Source organism: Uloborus diversus, chromosome 5, assembly GCF_026930045.1.
Source record: "Uloborus diversus isolate 005 chromosome 5, Udiv.v.3.1, whole genome shotgun sequence".
NCBI classification, from domain to species: Eukaryota; Metazoa; Arthropoda; class Arachnida; order Araneae; family Uloboridae; genus Uloborus; species Uloborus diversus.
The window spans coordinates 181,566,766-181,587,264 of NC_072735.1; the positions used below are offsets into that span (position 1 = coordinate 181,566,766).

Genomic DNA, 20,499 nt, shown 5'->3' on the forward strand with positions numbered 1-20,499 from the left:
TAAAAGTTATCATAATTCGAAAATTTTTTTAGTCTTATTCGGCAAAATTATCATCAGTCGGTGAAATTTGGAAAGTTTCATTCGGCAAACGGAAAATTTCCACTCTCTCACAAATTTTAAGTTCGGGACGCACCTGCCAGTTACATATGTTCAAAGAGGATATCAGTTCCATATGCACAACCAATAAAGTTTCTGAAGAAAACTTAGCACTTAAGTCGATCAGAACTTCCTTGTCTTTTGAAAAGCTCCCTGATGATTCCTTCTGATATGTTGGCGGGAACCTTAGGGAAGCCGCCAGTACGGAACATAAAGTGGCGCCCATGAGTACATATGAAATCGATGCATGCTAGTTTCAAATCGTCCATGCTATGCAAATCGGCCACTGTGACTATATCAAACACTGAGCTCTCCGTCAAGTTCTGTTTCAGAAAACTACAACAAGTTGCTTTGAGGTCCAGAAGACAATACTTGTCGGCTGCCTGGAGCAGGTCCAGTGCCAGATTGACTGTCAGACCTTCCGAGACTTTGCCAGAGTAGATGAAGTAGAGGACTTCGCCGAGGACTTTCTCGGAGGTGTCGTCGATGACTACGATGTTCTGCTCGCTTTCCCGCATGGGGTGGGAAAACATGGCCCTGAAAGTAAATAAGTATTAATCATTGGCCAAATAGCAATTCCATCATTATATTGCTGTATTGCATGTAGTAGCGTCACTACAGGGAGAGAGGGGAAGGGGGCTGTTCGCTGCGGGTAACATCCATTTGGGTGTGGATATAAGAGTTTATAAAAAAAAAATTATAAATGGCTTTCTCTATCAAATTTCAACGAAAAGAGCACAATATTGTGGGGAGGGGATGGTAACATATGAGTCTAGAGCAGTGTTTCTTAAATTATGTTCCGCGGAACCCAGGGGTTCCATGGAGATCAGTGATGGGTTCCACGACACTCATTCTTTATTTTAGTTTCTTTTTAGAAAACTTAAAAAGAATTTTAAAAAAATTCAAAACACAAAATTAAATTTTAAGCTTTAAAGTTTTGTTTGTGTCAACAAAATTTTGTTTTCAAAGTTGCTTTCAGATTTATTTTTTGTAAATTTTTGAAATTACGTTTTGACACTAAAAAATTTTGTTTGAAATAATTTTCAATTTGACTGTAAATAAAACATTTCAAGAATGTTGCTTCAAACTATACTACTTACGAAAAAGAAAAAACAGGGATTCCACGAAAAAACTGGTCATTTAAAAGGGTTCCACTCATTGAAATAATTAAGAAACGCTGGTCTAGAGCATATTGTACAAAAATGCATTCGTAATTTATACTTCTCTTTTAATTTAAACTCGTTATACAAGAAAAATATGTTTGTTGTTTCTGAAGATTGTACAAACTTCGTGTTTACATAAGCAATTTAAAGTTTTTTCTTCTTTTTTGGTAGGGGAGGTGGGGACGACGGGACGACCCCAGAAATAACTGCCCGGAGAACATCCGAGGAACTCTACTGTATATATAGAGATAGATAAACGTAACGTTTACATATTCGCAAGTTTTTATGTGAAATAGTATGTAGTAACAAGGTTCCCGCTCTTGAAATGAAATATCTGAAAACAGGTTAGTTTGAGTATCTATAACTCTTTTTGCTTCATAAACAAAATAGATTTTATAACTTCTCGGCATAAATAGTCTCTACCTGTGGCACCCACTTTGGGAACTACACTGTTAAAACTACAGGTTGCGTTTGGCACCTGTCAGGGGTGAAACGCTTGTTCACCAGCGACACCCGAAAAAGAGCCGAAATTGCACCCTTAGCAAGGGTGAAAAACTGGCTCCCTTCACCCAACGTGCACCGTAGGTGAAAAGATGGTACCCTAGGTGAGAAAAATGGCACCTTTATTGCTTCCTATAGGGATTCCCCCCCCCCCCGTGTTGTGTGCGTTTTTGAATACAATTGTGTTTTATTTATTTTGATTTATATATACGAAGGCATTTGATCACATTTCAACTTTCGAACATAGTTTAGAAGTGTTCATGACTTTAATTTGTCTGTTCCTGCACTAACTTTCTTGCATTCACACTTGGACTGCTCGGTAATTAATATGTTGTTGACAACTTTTCCTGCGTGATCCGTACCGAAAATGAACAAGGAAGGTATTTATCAATCATTTGCCGGAACAACCAGAAATATTAGGTAACATTAGATTAGAATCATGGGTAACTTATCAATACTTATTATAAGATTCGATATTTGAATATCCTTATGGGGGGGGGGGCGTACAAGATAAATACTAATTTAAAAGCCCTTCTTTCCAATGTCAAGTTGTCCGTCAGATTAAAAATAAAAACGAGCAGATAACTACATTAGCTTCATGCAATAACGCCTGAGAAAAATACGTTAACCAAAACACGATGTGAAACATGGTCAAACGCTGAGTGAGAGATTTCTTTTCACGCAGTTTTTTTTTCTCTGCCTTTGCTACTCTGTTCGTTTCCACTACATAGTTATTTCATTCAGAAGAAATAAACATTGGTATATAGGCTGTTTACGTCGATGCATTTTTATTCCGGAATTAGCAATTCAATTATCAGCTGATTGAAACGTTTTTATTTTTAATGTTGTTGTTGTTCAAGATAGTACTGATAGATAGTTTTAGGTAACAGTTTTGCAGGATATAAATAACAAGACATTAAAAGTTTAATAAGGTAAACGGAACAATAAGAGTTGTCAACATACTTTAAACACTTTAAATATGTTCGAAAGTTCTAAGAACTACAATATGATCAAATGCCTTTACTTACGCGAGATTTCGAAGATTAATCCACGAAATTTTCAGTTTTGTACTTCATTCAATGTGAAAGTAAATTTCGTTGCAACTTCCTTCGTTCGCCATTCAAACTGAAGTTTCGTTGGACGATAAGTCAGAGCGCATGCGCAAGGAGTCGCTCTCCTATTGAATGGTCTTTTAGCACTTTTGTTGACGTCGTTCACCCACACAGGAACCAAAAGCACCTTAACGACACTTCCTAGCCTCTGTTTCACCCAGAGGCACTGTTTTTTCACCCTTGGGTGAAATTCTTTACCCCTGTGGAACTCCTGGTTTTAACAGTGTACTGCTTTAAAATTTAAAGCATCAGCAGTTGTTTAAAATAAAGAAAATTTGGCTCTAAGTTACTTTCAATAACTGCACTTATATGAAGCATGAGAATGATTTTATGCATTATTTAATCTTTACAGATTAAAATAAGGCATTTTTTACATCTTGTTTTTAAAAATGAACGTTTTTTTCTCAGAGAAGAAACATCTCTTGCTGTACAAAACTTCATGAAATAAACGAGCTGATGTGTGCATCACATGACTTCCTTTTACTTCAATTTAATGTCATTTCCCCATTATTGGCAATTTTAATGTGATTCAATAGTTTACTCTCTAAATATCACCAACAGTGGCCAAAATGAAACAAATTTTTAAAAAAGCGCCAAATTTGTCACCAAGTTGGCGACAAAACTTGGCTACCAAAAAACTGGCGATATATCGCCAAGTGTCCAACAAATTATAACACCACTTGAGTTTACATCGAAATTGACAATGATTTCCCCCCAAAAAGGAGCGGAAGACCCCCTTACGAACACCCGAATGCAACCAAAAGAGGAGGGGCACAACTAGACCCCACTAGGAGCGTACGTACCAAATTTCAACTCTCTAGGACTTATCGTTCTTGAGTTAGGCTACATACATCCGCACATCCGCACGTACGTATACATACAGACGTCACGAGAAAACTCGTTGTAATTAACTCGGGAATCGTCAAAATGGATATTTCACGTGTCTATACATTCTTAGGCACTAATCCACGTCTGGTCGAGTCAAAAAAAAAAAAAAAAAAACTCAATATTTATTCGGAGGTGAGTAAAATGGAAATTAAGGTCGATTTTTGAGTGAAAATTTTTTCGCGAATACAATATTTCTTTTTTTGTAAAAAGAAGTAAAAAAGGCGATAAAATATAATTTATGTTCTGAAAATGTTAAGTCTTTTTTTCAGAACTTGAAATCTGTTTTTGGATCTCTTGCTAACTATTTTCTTTCTCTTTCCAAGAACTGATAAAAAAAAATGTCTTTTCCACTCTACTATTTTGCGTAATTTTTCCTGAAAACTATTGACAACAGGATATAAAGTTGCAAAGAAAATTTTTCCCATTTATCTCCTTCAACACATTCGAAATCCCACTCAATCTTTTCCAGCCACTTTTGAATGTCGAATCTTCAAATCCCATTCATCGATAAATCACCACAGATGAATGGTTTAAAATTCTAGCATAATAAATTCATAGAAGCTTGCATGACATTAGGCGTGACATAAATCTTTTTACTTTCACGCAGACTTGAAGCGGATCATCAGATTTCTCGTGAAACTAATTCCGCAAAAGTGAAGAGATCGTGCGCTCATTCAGAGGATTAAAATTTATCGTTTCTCCTTTCTCGATTTACTGCGCACAATGCACCAGTGGCGTAGCGAGAAAAAATCCTTAGTGGGGGGGGGGGTTAATTTTTTCTGAAGTTTAAAGTAAAGCTATGCCCTAGAGTTTACACACACACACACACACACACATATACATATATATATAATATATGTAAAATTTTGGGGCTGATGGGGGGGTCCTAACCCCCCTATCCCCCCCCCATGGCTACGCCACTGCAATGCACTGTTTAATTCAAGTTACTCACAGAAAACATAGACAACATAATGAGGCTGGACGAAGTAATTGATTGGAGAACAACTGAGAACAACTGAATGAACAACAGAGAAAATCAAAATGAACTGTTTATTAAAAACCCATTTAATTAAACGAAGCTTTTATTGAACTGACATCTTATTCACCTTGCTGAAGAAATTTAAATTAGTATGTCATTATTGGAATTTTGATGTTCTTTAACCCTTTCAGACCTGGTGTCCGGTATACCGGACATAAGCTTTAAACAGTCGCTAATCATTTAATAATTGATTAAGTTACTTTTTTTTTTTTTTGTAGTTGACGCTTTACATTCAGCTTATTATTATACGTGCAAGAGTTTTTCGTTTTGAGATTGACAACGCTAACAGGGGCTTGGAGATTGAGAGTTTCTCATTTTTCTAGGCATGGGTTCTCGTCGCAAATGCGAGGTTTTTGTCTGATTTTTTAAAAAAATGTACAAAACGAAACTTTTATTGAACTGACATCTGATTCATCTTGCTGCAGAAATTTAAATTATGTCGTTATTGGAATTTTGAAGTTCTTTAACCTCTTCAGACCTGGTGTCCGGTAAACCGGACATAAGCTTTAAAGAGTTGCTAATCATTTAATAGTTAAGTTGCCTTTTTTTTTTTGTCGCTTTACATTCTTATTGTTATCCTTTCAAGAGGTTTTCGTTTTGAGATTGACAACACACACAAATAGGGGCTTGGAGAGATTGAGAGTTTCTCATTTTTCTAAAGGGAGGTTTTCTCATCGCAAAGACGAGGTTTTCGTCTGATTTTTTAAAAATAATGTATAATATATTATTGATCATTTCAAATGCTTATATTATGTTTTAATATTGTTTGAAGGACATTTTACAAAGAAGTTTGTTTGATGTTTCATTGTTTTTATTTATCTTAAAAAGGTATTTCAAGAATTTATGTCCCGAATATTGGACACATCATAACTCTTTCAATTTTTCATCGACAAGAAGCTCTGTCCACCAGATACTCTTTACCGAGTACACTGTCTATAGCATAAAATTCTTTTTTTGGTTAAGTAATTCGGGATTGCAACTAAAAGGGTTAAAAGTATAAAGGGTTAGTAGTATTCTCAGTTATCACGAAGAGTGGGGGGCTTATCATTTGCAACTACAGTAAACTCCCGATTATCGGCGGTCGGTTTATCCGCGGCTCGGATTATCCGCGGGTCTTTTCACTAATTTTTTTAACGGTCATTAAATGTTTTTTAAACTTATGATTGTGTTTTTGTTCGCTTTTAGCTTTTACATATGTATATTTTTTACATTCAATGATAGTAGATACAATGTAGCAATGTTTTTAGTAAAAATTCAAATTTATGTGTAAGTGTTATTCATATTTTTTAGCTATTGTATACAGTAGCACCGTATTTTAACTATTATTCGGATTATCCGCGGTTTTCGGTTATCCGCGGCTACCATGCCACCCTATTCCGCGGATGATCGGGAGTTTACTGTATATGTCAGCGTTTTCTACTTATGCGTCAAAAAAATAAATAAACAATAATAGCAATATAGTAATATAAAATTATTTTGATTAAAACTTATCTCTTTAAAATTAAACGAGTTTTAAAATTAGTTCAAGAAATTTCGTGTTCATTTTTGAAGCTACTTTCTAAAGACCATAAATAGTGTATGAAATATTTTTTGTTTTTGTTGCAAGTAAACCATTTTCATTACGTTGTGTTCAACTTATACTATTAAACAAAATCCAGGTATTCCACGAAAAACTGAGCATTAAAAAGAAATCCACTTATCAAAGAAATTAAGAAATACTGTAGTAGGTAAATATTCATGAGTATGGAGAAGGAAGGGGGGGGGGGAGTAATGTTCCCAAACACAAATTAAAGAAAGAAAAAAAAAGATAGGTTTCTCTTGGTTTTCTTTTAAGTTACTAATGTTCGTTATGGATTAAATTTAGGCATTTTTATTATCAAGCACGATTTTTTAAGATTTAACTGCTATCAGAATGCTCATTACTTTTAGAAGTTGTTTTGATTTTCAAAGCAATTTTTATCTATTTTGTGACAAGTTCTTTGAAAAACGTCATTCAGGACTTAGGATTCCATTCGTAATAATTTTGGCTAGACTTAATGCCTTTGCCTGCCTAGTTTGTGGCTTAAGAGAGGTTTTAGATTTTTTTTTGATACGGTTGGCTTGAAGCAAGTTTCTTTATCAACTCTCAGATAAGTGCGGCAAAATGGTTGCAAAATGGTTAAATTGCTCATGACACAAGATAAAATCCTGAAATTGGATGTGTTAAATTCAATATTTACCTAAATTTAAGCACGAAATATCTTACGCAGGAGAAAAAGACGTGGAATAATCATTTTAAGCAGTGGGGAATGGGGATATATAATTAATTTCACTAGTACCTCTCTCTCTGTATTCCAAATGCGAACTGCAAACAGAAACAATTTCTTTTTTCCCCCCAAGAAGTCAGTCAAAGGACAAATTTGCTGTTTTGAGAAAAAGAAGAAAACTGTTTAACTGCACGCTACGTTTTTATGAAGATGCTGATTTAATTTCTGCTTTAAGTAGATCTTGTTTGAATACTTTATATTGTTAGAATTTTATTTTATAGCTTTATATTTTCTATGCAAAAATAATCATTAAAACTGTTGCGTTTGACTGGTTTCTGCAATAAACAAACTGTTTTAATATGTTTTCATATCTTTTCTCTCATTTTTTCCGGAGTTTCGTAATATAAGTGAGAATATTAGTTAAAAATAATATTTATTGTTCAGCACCCTCATATATATAATAACGAATGATCGAGTAACGCTCCTGACGTCACCAACAATGAAACTCGCCCCACGGCATGATAATTTGATAGTATATTTTGGTCATGTTTGACAAGCAGGGAAAGGCTTTATTTTGAGAAGGCTGAACTGGATCCGGTATCTTACTGGTAAGACTGTCGTTTTAGGGGAAGGAAGAGACGAAAAAGTGGTCAACAATGAACGCTATATACTGGAGTTTAGGGTTCATCGACTGCAGTAAAGGAAAAAATTTCAAGCATCAAAATATCACCTAACAGGCAATGGCTTCGTTCAAATGTAGAAGTAATTTTCATTCGTTATACCTTGACGGGCAATTTTCTAGTAGACTAATAACATTGGATGCTTTCTAGAGGACTTTTTTTTCGATCAAATATACCTTCAGGAGGGTTTTTTGATCAAAAATAAAAATACCATCTAAAGGGAATTTTTTGATCGAAAAAAAAACCTTTTGAACGTTTTTTTTTAATCAAAACAGCCCTTTTATATGCAAAACCTACTGTATTATAATTTGCATTTATGTTAAAACCAATGCCTCTGGAGGGTGTTTCAACCCCCCCCCCCCCCCTCGCTGTGTCACTGCATCTGATAATATTAAAGGACGTTGTGCGAGATCCCTTGCACTATTTCAGGGCTGCATCAAAAGATGCAAAGCACGCAACTTTTCACATTTGCCTATGAAGAAATTGAATGAATAAAAGTTGCCATGGGAGATAAAAATTAATTTTATCAGGAGTGACATGTACAATGCTTTTTTTATTTATCTATTTTTAATGCAATCCGTACCCCGTTTATCATATTCAATTCAGTAGAAGTTTGCCGTTTTGTTCTAAACAGATAAGCACTTTTAATTTGTATTACGCATTATTTATTTATCATTTTTATGTCAAATCAGGGTTATAACAGTAAATAACCACCAATTTGTAACCCTCGACATACAGATTACCGAATACACGTGTTTCGGGGTTTCCAGAAACCCCCTTTTCAGTCTTTACATCCAAATGCTCCCAATTTTGAATTGAAAAACGGCGCTCCAGGAAACTTCGAAACACGCGTATTCGGTAATCTGTATATTTGTGCTGCAAAATGTTGGTTATTTCCAGTACACAAAGGTATATTTATTTATTTCTTAAATCAGGGTCATTTTAGAATACGTACTATTATTCTACAAAATTTGTTACGAAGGTCGCACGAGAGTTTTTCCGTTTTGTACGTTTTAACCTAATGAGATATTTTTTTGTTCGTAGACTGCAGAATTTATGCGAGTAAATCGATTTTTTTTTATAGTTGGCTAAAGTAGAAAAACAAAACTTCATACGTTCCTAAAAGTAATATTTTAAAATTTTATTTCACACAAGTAACGAAACGTTGAAATTTTTATCCTTTTATTAATGATTTAACTGTCAAATGAAATTCGTGTTTATGTCCGAAAATAATTAAGTCATAAGTAAGTTTTGTGCCAAAACGGAAAAAGTCAAGTAGAACCATTTGCAGATCACGTGATCTGAGTCACGTGAAGCGCATAGGAAAAATTAATGAATTTTGTCTTACCTAACTTACCTTCCAAAATTTCGTGTTTAAAACTTGTGATGTGTTTACATTTACAGTCGAATCCCGACTTACGCGAGAGATGCGTTCCAAGACTCCTCGCGTAAGTCGAAATTTCGCGTTGTGGAAAAATATAGTATTGTTACAAATTCTGTAAATAGTAATTATTGTAGGAACGTAACCTGTAAATAGTTTCCCGTAATGAATATACAACCCCTTTTTCATATGGCTAAAATATACGACCCCTATTTTATTTTTTCTTTTCATTGATAACGGTCTACGCATTTCGGGAAGCCGAAGGAAACGTGTAGAATGTTGTGGAAAATTCTTTTCGGTGTATTTAAGCCGTTAGCGATGGATAAACAGTCAGTTTCGGTTGATATTTCGAACTGAGAACATTTTGCTCTGTTTATAGCGAGGCATTTCGCTGTGTTGTTTTCGTATTTGGAAGTAAATACGTGTGTAAACGTTGAGTTTACGGTGTTGTGAGATAATTGCTTAATTGCTGATGAATAATTTAGCAGTTGTTGAAGATCTTCCCTGTACATAGTGTAAATAAATTTCCTGTGTTTTTATCAAGAACTGTGTCTTCATTTCAAGAAAGTGGAAGTCGCACCGAATCCGTTACAATTGGCGCCCAACGTGGGGCTACTTCAGGACTTTCTTGCAGTAAGTGTGACTTTGGACATTTTTTTTCATAAAGACTTTTTAAATTTGGACTTTATTTTTATGGTGATTACTCGCGCAATGGATGAACAATTAAAACAACTTCTGGAAGCAATTAATGCTGTGAAAAGTGACTTGAGCGAAAGTATGGCGGCTAATCAAGAACAATTAAAAAGTGATCTGACTGCAAGTATGTTGGCAAATCAAGACCAGTTAAAAAGCGATTTAACGGTGCTGAAAAAGGACTTAACGTCTAACCAAGAAGAAATTAAAAACGACCTTATTTCGGTAAAGACTGTGATGGAAAATAAATTTAATGACATAGAGCATCGAGTTGATGCTATTGAAGAAAAATTTGATACCGTTGAAAGCCGATTCAATGCTGTAGAAAATAAATTAGAAGAAGAAGATAGAAAATTTCATCAACTTAAAGAAAACATCTTTAAAGACCTGGAAAGGAGATTGGCGACCGCGGAAAGCAGCTCTGTACAGTTTGGCGTTCCCACATCAGTTGCTCGACCGTCCATTAAACTTGCCACATATGATGGGAAAACTTCGTGGCAGGTTTACAAAACTCAATTCATGATAGTGGCGGAAGCGAACGGATGGGACTCTGCTACCAAGGCCTGTCATCTTGCAGCATCCCTGAGAGGTGACGCAGCGGACATTCTCCAGACCCTTCCGGACAGCCAGCGCCTGGATTTCGCCGCCCTCACATCTGCGTTGGAGCTTCGCTTCGGTGAGAAGTGCCAGAAAGATTTCAGCCGACTCCAGTTGAAGTCCCGTTTCCAGAAAACTGGGGAAACCCTGCAAGAGCTTGCGGCGGACATCGAGAGACTGTCTCATCTTGCTTTTTACGACTGCCCTGCGGATGTTCGAGACAACCTGGCACTCAACTACTACATCGACGGGGTTCGAGATCCGGAAATCCAGAAAGCTCTACGGATGGCGGATGTCAAAGACCTGAATTCTGCTGTTGTGTATGCGATGAGATACGAGGCCGCCCAAGAAGCAACCCGTGTGGATCGCCATCTAATCCGGACTCAGGAAGCTGTTGAGTCTGATTCCAGGTCGTCCCACCTCGCTGAACTTGAGAGACAACTCGGTGACTTGACAAGACATCTGAGCAGCATAACAGCCCAAAAGAAACAAGAGCAGAAGTGCTGGAAATGTGGTAGTGAAGGACACCTGCGAAGGAGTTGTCCGGCTCGCCAAGCTACGCGAGGGAAGGAAATCACCACCACTAGAGCTCTGCAGATTTCCTCTTCTAGTAGTGGCAGTGATGGACTTTTCATTTACGCACATGTAAATGGGAACCCCTGCAGACTGATTGTCGACACTGGAGCCAATGTGACAATCATTAGGACAGATGTGGCTCGTGAATTTGGATTGAAACTGCTGTGGACATCGCCACGCGTAAGTCTCCAGACTGTGACAGGTGACAAAATTGAGATTGACGGTAAAGTGGACTTGGAAATAGTGTTTGGGAGTGCCACCTACCATCATACGGCATTCGTCGCTAATATCACGGACCCCTTCATTCTCGGATTGGACTTTTTGAAGAAATATGACTTCACTCTCGACTTCAAGACTAATGAGCTGCACTCGATGAGAGAAGACATAGCCGTTTTCCCTGCAGAAAGTGATGTAAAATCCGCTCATCAAATAATAGCCCAAACAGATTTATCGATTCCCTCAAGGTCAGAATCATTAATACCTGGCTCCATTGAAGAAACCAATAGTTTTCGATTTGGACTCATTGAATACCCTAACCTAAGCAATAGCCTAAAAGGAGTGCTGGTAGCATCTACGCTTGTGGACCTTTCTAAGGATGTAATTCCTGTGAGAGTCGCCAACGTGAGTGAAAGGCCAAGGAATATCCGAAAAGGTGAAGTGTTAGCAACTTGTACTCCAGTAAACTGCATCATTAGAAGAATCAATTCCCCCGAGACTGTGTCTTCTGAGTCCTTGACATCGAAGTTAATTGGGAGTGCACCATTAACGAAAGACCAAAGAACTGCTGCGGAACAATTGGTGGATGACTTCAAGCATCTGTTTTCATCTACATCGGAGGATGTTGGCCGTACGAATTTAACGCAGCATAGGATTTACACTGGAGAACACCCCCCTATTAAACAGCATCCAAGACGACTACCGTTCGCTAAGAAGGAAGAGGTTGAAACCCTTCTGAAAGAGATGAAGGAGAATGATGTAATCGAACCGTCATCCAGTCCTTGGGCCTCTCCCATCGTCTTGGTCCGAAAGAAAGATGGCTCCACCAGATTTTGTGTCGATTACCGACGACTGAATGAAATCACCAAGAAAGACAGTTACCCTCTTCCACGGATAGACGACACCTTAGACACTCTTTCCGGACACAAGTGGTTTTCGACCCTGGACTTGAAGAGCGGCTACTGGCAGGTTGAGATACACCCTGATGACCGAGAGAAGACAGCGTTTACAACTGGACAAGGCTTATGGCAGTTTAAAGTGATGCCCTTCAGCCTCTGCAATGCACCAGCTACGTTCGAGCGTCTTATGGAGACAGTGTTAAGAGGACTTTCCTACGAATCCTGTCTGGTCTACTTAGACGATATCATCATCGTGGGACGCAGCTTCGAAGAACATCTGGCAAATCTTAGGAAGGTGCTGCAAAAGCTTAAGGAAGCCAATCTGAAGTTAAGCCCGTCCAAATGTAATTTGTTCCGCCGGGAAGTGAACTACCTTGGTCACATCATCTCTTCTGAGGGTGTACAAACCGATCCAGAGAAGGTATCTGCGGTCAGGAGTTGGAGTCGTCCCGAAAACATCCATCAGTTGCGAAGTTTCCTGGGGCTCTGCACGTACTACAGGAAGTTTGTGAAGGGTTTTTCCAACATTGCACGACCTTTGCATAAGCTGACGGAGAGCAAGCAAAAGTTTGAATGGTCAAAAGAATGCGAAGATGCATTTCTACGACTGAAGGAGGCTTTAACATCAACGCCTATCCTCGCCTATCCTCAGCCTGAAAAATCCTTCATCCTGGACACTGATGCGAGCAACGAGGGAATTGGAGCTGTTTTATCCCAAGAAATTGACGGAAATGAACATGTCATCGCTTACTGGAGCAAATGCTTATCAAAGTCGGAGCGAAATTACTGCGTCACCAGAAAGGAGTTACTGGCCATAGTGAAAGCTGTAGAACACTTCCATCATTACCTCTACGGCCGAAAATTTCTGCTTCGGACAGATCATGCCTCGTTAACTTGGCTTTTGAACTTCAAGAATCCAGAAGGCCAGATAGCCAGATGGATACAGCGGCTCCAGGAATATGACATGGAGATCAAGCATCGAAAAGGGTTATCTCACGGGAATGCTGACGCTTTATCAAGGAGACCCTGTCCTGAGAACTGCCACTATTGTTCCCGAATCGAGAAACAGTATGGAACGACTAGCCCTACCGCCTATCAGGTGACAGTGACTCCAACATCATCAGAACCTGATCCATGGAGTGATGACCAAGTTCGAAAAGATCAACTTGAAGACCCCGACATAAAACCAATTTTAGAGTTCATGGAAAGTGACAGTCGACGCCCTAGCTGGCAGGACGTTTCCATCTTCAGTCCTGCAACAAAAAGATACTGGGCTTTATGGAACTCACTCCATTTACGGAACGGCGTGCTACACCGGAAATGGGAATCTGACGACGGCAAGACATCTAGGTGGCAGTTACTACTTCCTCGATCCAGGATTTCAGATGTTCTGAAAGAAATACATAGTAGTGCGACTGGAGGACATTTTGGTGTCTTGAAAACTCTCAATAAAGTTCGGGAGCGCTTCTTCTGGAGCAAGGCGAAGGATGACGTGGAGAAGTGGTGCCATTCTTGTGACGCCTGTGCTGCTCGTAAAGGACCGAAGAAGAGAAGCAGAGGGAAGCTACATCTGTACAACGTTGGAGCTCCTTTCGAACGAATTGGGATCGACATCCTGGGTCCTCTACCAAGAACTGCTGATGGGAACAAATACATTCTTGTTTCCATCGACTACTTCACCAAATGGCCGGAAGCATATCCCATTCCAGATCAAGAGGCTACTACCGTAGCAGAGACTCTAGTCCAACATTGGATCTCGAGATACGGAGCACCTTTGCAGATTCATTCCGATCAAGGGAGGAATTTCATCTCTGCTGTGTTTAAGGGCCTATGTCAAATTTTCGGAATTGAGAAAACTAGGACAACACCACTACACCCACAATCGGACGGCATGGTGGAGAGATTTAACCGCACAATCCTGAATAATCTCTCACTTATGGTATCCAGAAATCAACAGGATTGGGACAAGAAGCTACCTTTGTTCCTGCTGGCCTACCGCAGTGCTGTCCACGAGACTACCGGATATGCCCCATCTCAGATGCTCTTCGGACGAGAGCTTCGGCTACCTTGTGATCTCGTCTTCGGTCTTCCTCCGGATGCGCCTTCATCGCCTGAGGAGTACATCCAGGATCTCCAGGCCCGGTTGGAAGACGTTCATAACTTCGCACGAGAGCGAATCAACATCGCGGCGGAGAAGATGAAGACCCGATACGACACAAGGTCTACTGGACATGAATTCAACGAAGGCGACAAGGTTTGGTTATGGAATCCCATCCGACGGAAAGGTCTGTCACCCAAATTGCAGTCGCATTGGGATGGACCCTACAAAGTCCTTAACCGACTGAATGACGTCGTAGTGAGGATCCAAAAATCACCTAATGCAAAACCTAGGGTTGTACATTATGATCGGTTAGCCCCATACTATGGCCATAGTTCATGAGTATTACGTAAACAACCATGGTTGATAACATAAAAGTTGTAGATAATTTTTGCTTTTAATGTTTAGTAATATTTCTTGTTATTATTGTGTTTTCTGTATCTGTTAGTTATAATTTAATGTGTGTAATTGTGAACTTGTGATAGAAGTTTGGCACCCTTTCTGGGAATTGTACTGCCCGGGACGTGCAGTCCTTAGGAAGGGGGCAATGTTACAAATTCTGTAAATAGTAATTATTGTAGGAACGTAACCTGTAAATAGTTTCCCGTAATGAATATACAACCCCTTTTTCATATGGCTAAAATATACGACCCCTATTTTATTTTTTCTTTTCATTGATAACGGTCTACGCATTTCGGGAAGCCGAAGGAAACGTGTAGAATGTTGTGGAAAATTCTTTTCGGTGTATTTAAGCCGTTAGCGATGGATAAACAGTCAGTTTCGGTTGATATTTCGAACTGAGAACATTTTTCTCTGTTTATAGCGAGGCATTTCGCTGTGTTGTTTTCGTATTTGGAAGTAAATACGTGTGTAAACGTTGAGTTTACGGTGTTGTGAGATAATTGCTTAATTGCTGATGAATAATTTAGCAGTTGTTGAAGATCTTCCCTGTACATAGTGTAAATAAATTTCCTGTGTTTTTATCAAGAACTGTGTCTTCATTTCAAGAAAGTGGAAGTCGCACCGAATCCGTTACAGTATGTATATAAATTTTTTAAAGCATACCAAATACTTTTAGAAAATTATAAACGCCCCTCAAACTGCTCTAAAGCATTTCTTAATCATACACTACAGTTTCTTGCATAAAGAGCTGAATTTTTACTGCATTTAAAAATATAAAAAAACTACTATTCAACATGAAATACTTTTAAGATGCACAAAATGAATGACAAATGGGAATGAAAGACATAAAACAACACGATACGCACAGCATGTAGTAAAATTAAAATGATGCACTATAATAGTACTGTACAGTAGATACAATAACAATATTTAAGAGTTAAAAAATGAAGATGGTGATGATCTATGCTCTATGATCAGATGGTTATTCTTATCTAATACATTTTTAAATACGGTGCTTCGCTTTTTCTTTTATAATGTTTCAATTTGTCGCAACATCTCCTCTTCCTGAACTCTTTATTAATCCACAATACAAGAGCAACTTTCATTTTCATAATATTTACTTTACAAGACTGCTTTGCAAGCTTCAATATTGACTCTAATTGTACGCATGGAAGATTCACTCATACTTATTGTCGCGCTACCGTCGACGTTTTGTAGTTGTTCAAGCATATCGAGCCTTTTTAAAAAAAATTTATGAGAAACTTTCTTTTTCTCCCCATCTTCATACTTTAGATGAAGGTGACACTAAGGTACCATTATGTTTCATCAACTTTTATACTTAGAATGACAAAAAAAAAAAAAAAAAGAAGTAAATGAAAGATAAAGAGTGGTGATTTGATGCACTAGACTAGTTTGGTGTGGGATACTTTGGCCGTCAGTGATTCTTAAAGGGATGTAATAACATTCACGAAATCAATATTTAGTAGTTAATAACGAAGTTGATACTTCCTTCCAAAAAATTTCGTGTTGTGGGCGAAAATTTCGCATTAGCTCTAAAATTCGTTACTCGTGAAAAATTCGCGTTCTAGCCATTTCGCGCAAGTCGAATCGCGTTGTAGCGGGAGTCGACTGTACATAAAAAAAGAAAAAAAAATCATTTCATTTCGTAATTAAATAACAAACTGAAATGCCTTTTTTTAAAGAACAAATATTGTTCGTTACTTGTGTGAAACGGGTACAGTTTTGTTCTATAAAGGGTTGAGTCATTTTTTTTTCCTTTTTTTTATTTCTACATAACTACACTCAGGGATGTGCACGGGTAGGGGGAGACGAGACACCTGTTGTCCTGAACCTGAAGGGGGCCCAATAGTTTTTAAATGAGGGGTGAAATATAGGGGTAAACAATATGGAGGGGGGGCCGTACCCGTAAGCCATTTGTGACGGGCCCCGAAATTTCTGTGCACGCCCCTAACTACACTGACAAGGTTTTTTAACAAAACAAAACTGATTTTCTTTTCAAGAGAATGGGGGAAAATGACTAAACACCATTCGGAAAAAAGTTTTCAAATAACCAGGGCAAAACATGTCAATAAATCAAGAAAACGAACATACCTAAATACCGGTGAACGTGCTGCCAGGACACTTTTATGCACTGAAAACTTTCTGTCGTCAACAGTGAGGACCACATCGGTGAATATTTTCTCTTCCAACAAGTTAGCAAAATCCTTCGACAGAGTAGCGTTGGGATGGCGGTATGCCATCGTGGACCTCCCCGTCGTCTGCCTCGAACTGTTCAAATGCATCACCGTCAAGTAGCATCGAATCGTCAATCGGCCATCGGGTAACAGCCCATCATCGAGATCGGTTCTCTTCAAGAACTTCGAGAAGCCGTACGAGTCCGACGTCATCTTGCACTCGAAGCTGGCCCTGTGGTCTTCCTGGTTGTTGACATCGACGACGCACACGTCGCACTTGACGGCGATGTCGCGCCACATGGTGCATATGGCATACAGGCCGATGTAGTCCTGGGTGGAAGGCTCACCTTTCGGGTACAGCCTCAGCCGCCAGGATCCACCACCTTCTGAAGAATCGGAGCAAAAGGAAAAACTTTCCAAGAATTCGTTGTTCTTTAGATTCAGCAGGCGGAAGCTGCCGATGGTCCATTCCATGGACAAGGACGTTTGCTTCAAGTCCGTGTAGCAGAAGTTGTCGATGATCTTCCTATTCTTTGGTGGCGTGGGCTGACCGTCGGACATTTTTATAGCTTTTTAATGATTCGAAAATAAAATACCATTTGAATTCATTAAAATTTTGCTTCTGAGCGTTTTTTGCAAAAATACTGTTCGCTTACATCGATGGTTAGTTTGGTGAACACGCACCAATTCGGAAACGTTCACATAATTTTCACTAATGAACATCCACGCATTTTCATCGGTAAATATCTAGCCATAAATAGTTCATATGTATTCAATCGTCGAATTTTCGCACGAATGATTCAATGAATAAATCGAGCACAAACAGTTCACTTATGTAGAATTTTTACGAATAATTTTCAGACCATTTAACATTTTCACAAATGAACAAGTATTCATAAAATATCCAATATTTTTTACACTTACCGAGTTTCAATCACGATTATCTTTTAGTTTTCACTACTATTTTCATTGAAATATTCTAATATCGAAGTTTTGCACTGAAGGAATAATTTCAAGTGAATCTAGTATGTCCACACTTTCTCTTCAACTTCTGACTTTTTTCTTTTTTTTTTTTTATCGAGCACTAATTTGATGTATTATTTCTTCAAAAAAATGCAATAACACACGTCTCGAAACTAATACATCATTTGTTTTTAAACTTTCAAATTTTCACAGATGAACAACTGCCCCGAAAATCCTAATTTTTTTGTGCACTTGCCAAACTTTATGACGCTACTTTCTGATTAATAAACTAGCTCAGGTTTCACGCACAACGCTTGTTTTTAGTTTGCTCATTTTCACTATTAAATCTTCAACAGAAACATAGCAGCAAACTATCACGACTCATTGAACAAAGTATTTTCACAGATGAGTTACTCACACTGCAGCAATTTTTCACGTCAATGACATTTCCACCCATGAAATTTATCACATCTCATATTCACCTCGATATGCAACCAAAACAAATAACTCAACGTATCTACGACGCATTTTCCGACTGAGTCTCGTTTAGTAACGAACACGCATTTTCACCGATGAGTTAAGTCAACTGAAACGCAACATCGAACTTTCACAGAAGGGACATTTTCACTGATGAGTTGAGCCAACTGAAACGCAGCATCAAATTTTCACACAAAGAACATTTTCACCAACAAAATTTTAAAAAACTCACATTTTAAGAATCGTAAAATGAACTTGCATTACCATTGACGAACAAATTGGTTTAACTAAGCAGTATCTTCACACTTTCACTGAAGTTCTGACCAAAAAAGAAAAGAGAACTGAAAAATATTTTCAGCAGATAACAAACAAAAATTGAGAAAGAAACACCACTGAAGTTTTGATATCCTTGATGTCACCACTCCCGTCCTTGACCAAAATGCCTTCAAACGAGCGCAGCACACGCAGCTTGCGAAACATAAACAAACATTGAACACACTCCCCACCCTAGCGCTCGGGATTCCTACCACACCACGAATGACCGTCCATTTTTTCTTGCACGATCCTCGAGAGTGGTGAAATTGAGATTCAAAAGACGCTGCAACTACGCACAAAACATCGCACTCGGCCCAGGCGAACTACAACTGGCACAAAGAACCCAACAGAGCGCAGCGAGCGAGGTGGAAAGTGGGCCAAGCGACAACGCAGTTTGTTTATTCAACCCACGATGTACGGAAATAAACATGCGTCAGGTTCAAGTAGACAGTTTTTCCCTCTCTCTCTCACTGGAAATATATGTTTCGTAGTGGTTGGGGTAATATTATAGTTAGAACCGATTAGTATACAATTAAGGAGGAAGTCGGAACAGTAATAATAGAGATCAGAGGATTGCGGCGGTCAGTGAACTTTTTCAGGAAGTGCACGGCGGTAGGAAGAATAGGAGACATTCGGTTGAATAACAAAACTTAAATGAAAAAGCGTCGTGTGTATTTCCATTATCTGTGTTTTTTATGTATGACAAGTAATCGTGCTTAGAGTGGATTGCTCATGCAATAAAGAAGCTAAAACCAGTAGTTCGACGAAAAAAAAAAAAAAAAAAAAAACACAAAATGAAACAGAATATCTAAAATGTTACAGGCAGTAGCGCAGCCAGAAATTGCCCTCTGAGTGGCGTTTCTGTTCATAACTGCACTCATATGTACACAAACTACCGCATTAGGATTGGCAATTTGGATTAGAACCAGAGGTTCTGGGGTCTCGATGGCTCTATGGTAGAAGCTTCGCTTCATATGCCGGAGGTTGTGGGTTCGATTCCCACCGGTGCCCTGGGTGTTATTTCCTCTCCATATGCTGTAAATCTTTCTTGTGTTATCTTATCTGTTAATAAAGAAGTTTAATCTTTCGAGGCAATGGCACCAAACTTTCCGTAGTTAGTTTACTACAGACACGCTAAAAACAACAACCAGGGGTTATGAGACGAGCTTTGACCCTAAACCCTCTCCCTAGCTACGCCACTGGTTACTGACACTTTATTAAATTTGTGATTCTATAGAATGTCTGGAATGAAAAGTGACATTGAATAAAGTACCGGACTTCATCCGTTGTTTGTAGCGCAAAGGTAAATTCATCACCTGCGATATAATGTCAGGCGCAATCAGGAGCAATTGACCTTTCACAATTTTGAGAAATGTGTGCAAATTTCAAACCATTTCATGGAAAATCTTTTCGAAATCGTGCGTTATAACAGCACATACCAGGGCTACTAGCAGGGGCTCCCAGCAGGGGCCTGCACAGATGGGGGGGGGGGGGGGAGAAAGGAGACCTGTTGGTCTGGGTCCGAGCCTGAAGGGGATTCGGAAAGGCCATTTGTGATGGACCCCAAAATTTCTGATCACGTCCCTGGTTCTCAAAACTTAAAATTTTTGGCAGGGCGGAAATTCTCAATTTGCCGAATGGAAGTGGAACTCCAAATTTTGCCGAATGCGAATGATGATAATTTTCCGAATCGTCTGACAAAATGCGTCGAATAAGGACATTTTTGGAAGGTTACAGTGACTTTTCCATCGGGGCGTTCCTGGCTACTACCATTTCTTGCCCCAAAACAGATGAGTGTCTCCTGTCATTTGTTCTAGTTTACCTCCAAAATTTTTTTAATTTGGCACTTTCACCCCTCTTTGCTTCTCACTTCCTTATATGTAGTAAGGTACTCCTTTCGTCCCAAATTAGTCGCTACATTTGGGTCGAAAAGTTTTTCATATATCAGTCGTTACATTTGTA

The 20,499-nt window shown here is 38.6% G+C and overlaps 1 protein-coding gene across 1 annotated transcript; it reads right to left on the reverse strand.

Annotated features, from left to right (window-relative positions):
* Nucleotides 1–139: 139 nt before the first annotated feature.
* Nucleotides 140–17,343, reverse strand: LOC129223322 (speckle-type POZ protein B-like). The gene is made up of 2 exons (XM_054857888.1): nucleotides 16,700–17,343; nucleotides 140–633 (listed from the first exon to the last, which is right to left on the reverse strand). The coding sequence occupies exons 1-2, from the start codon at nucleotides 17,341–17,343 to the stop codon at nucleotides 204–206; spliced, it is 1,074 nt and encodes a 357-aa protein (XP_054713863.1). The 3' UTR covers nucleotides 140–203.
* Between the last annotated feature and the right edge of the window lie 3,156 nt (nucleotides 17,344–20,499).

Excerpts from the sequence above, each read along its gene's own strand:
- LOC129223322 (XM_054857888.1), bottom strand. The coding sequence starts at position 17,343 with ATGTCCGACGGTCAGCCCACGCCACCAAAGAATAGGAAGATCATCGAC. Across the intron at positions 634-16,699 it reads GCACGTTCACCGGTATTTAG|GGCCATGTTTTCCCACCCCA; the intron begins GTATGTTCGTTT and ends ATTTACTTTCAG.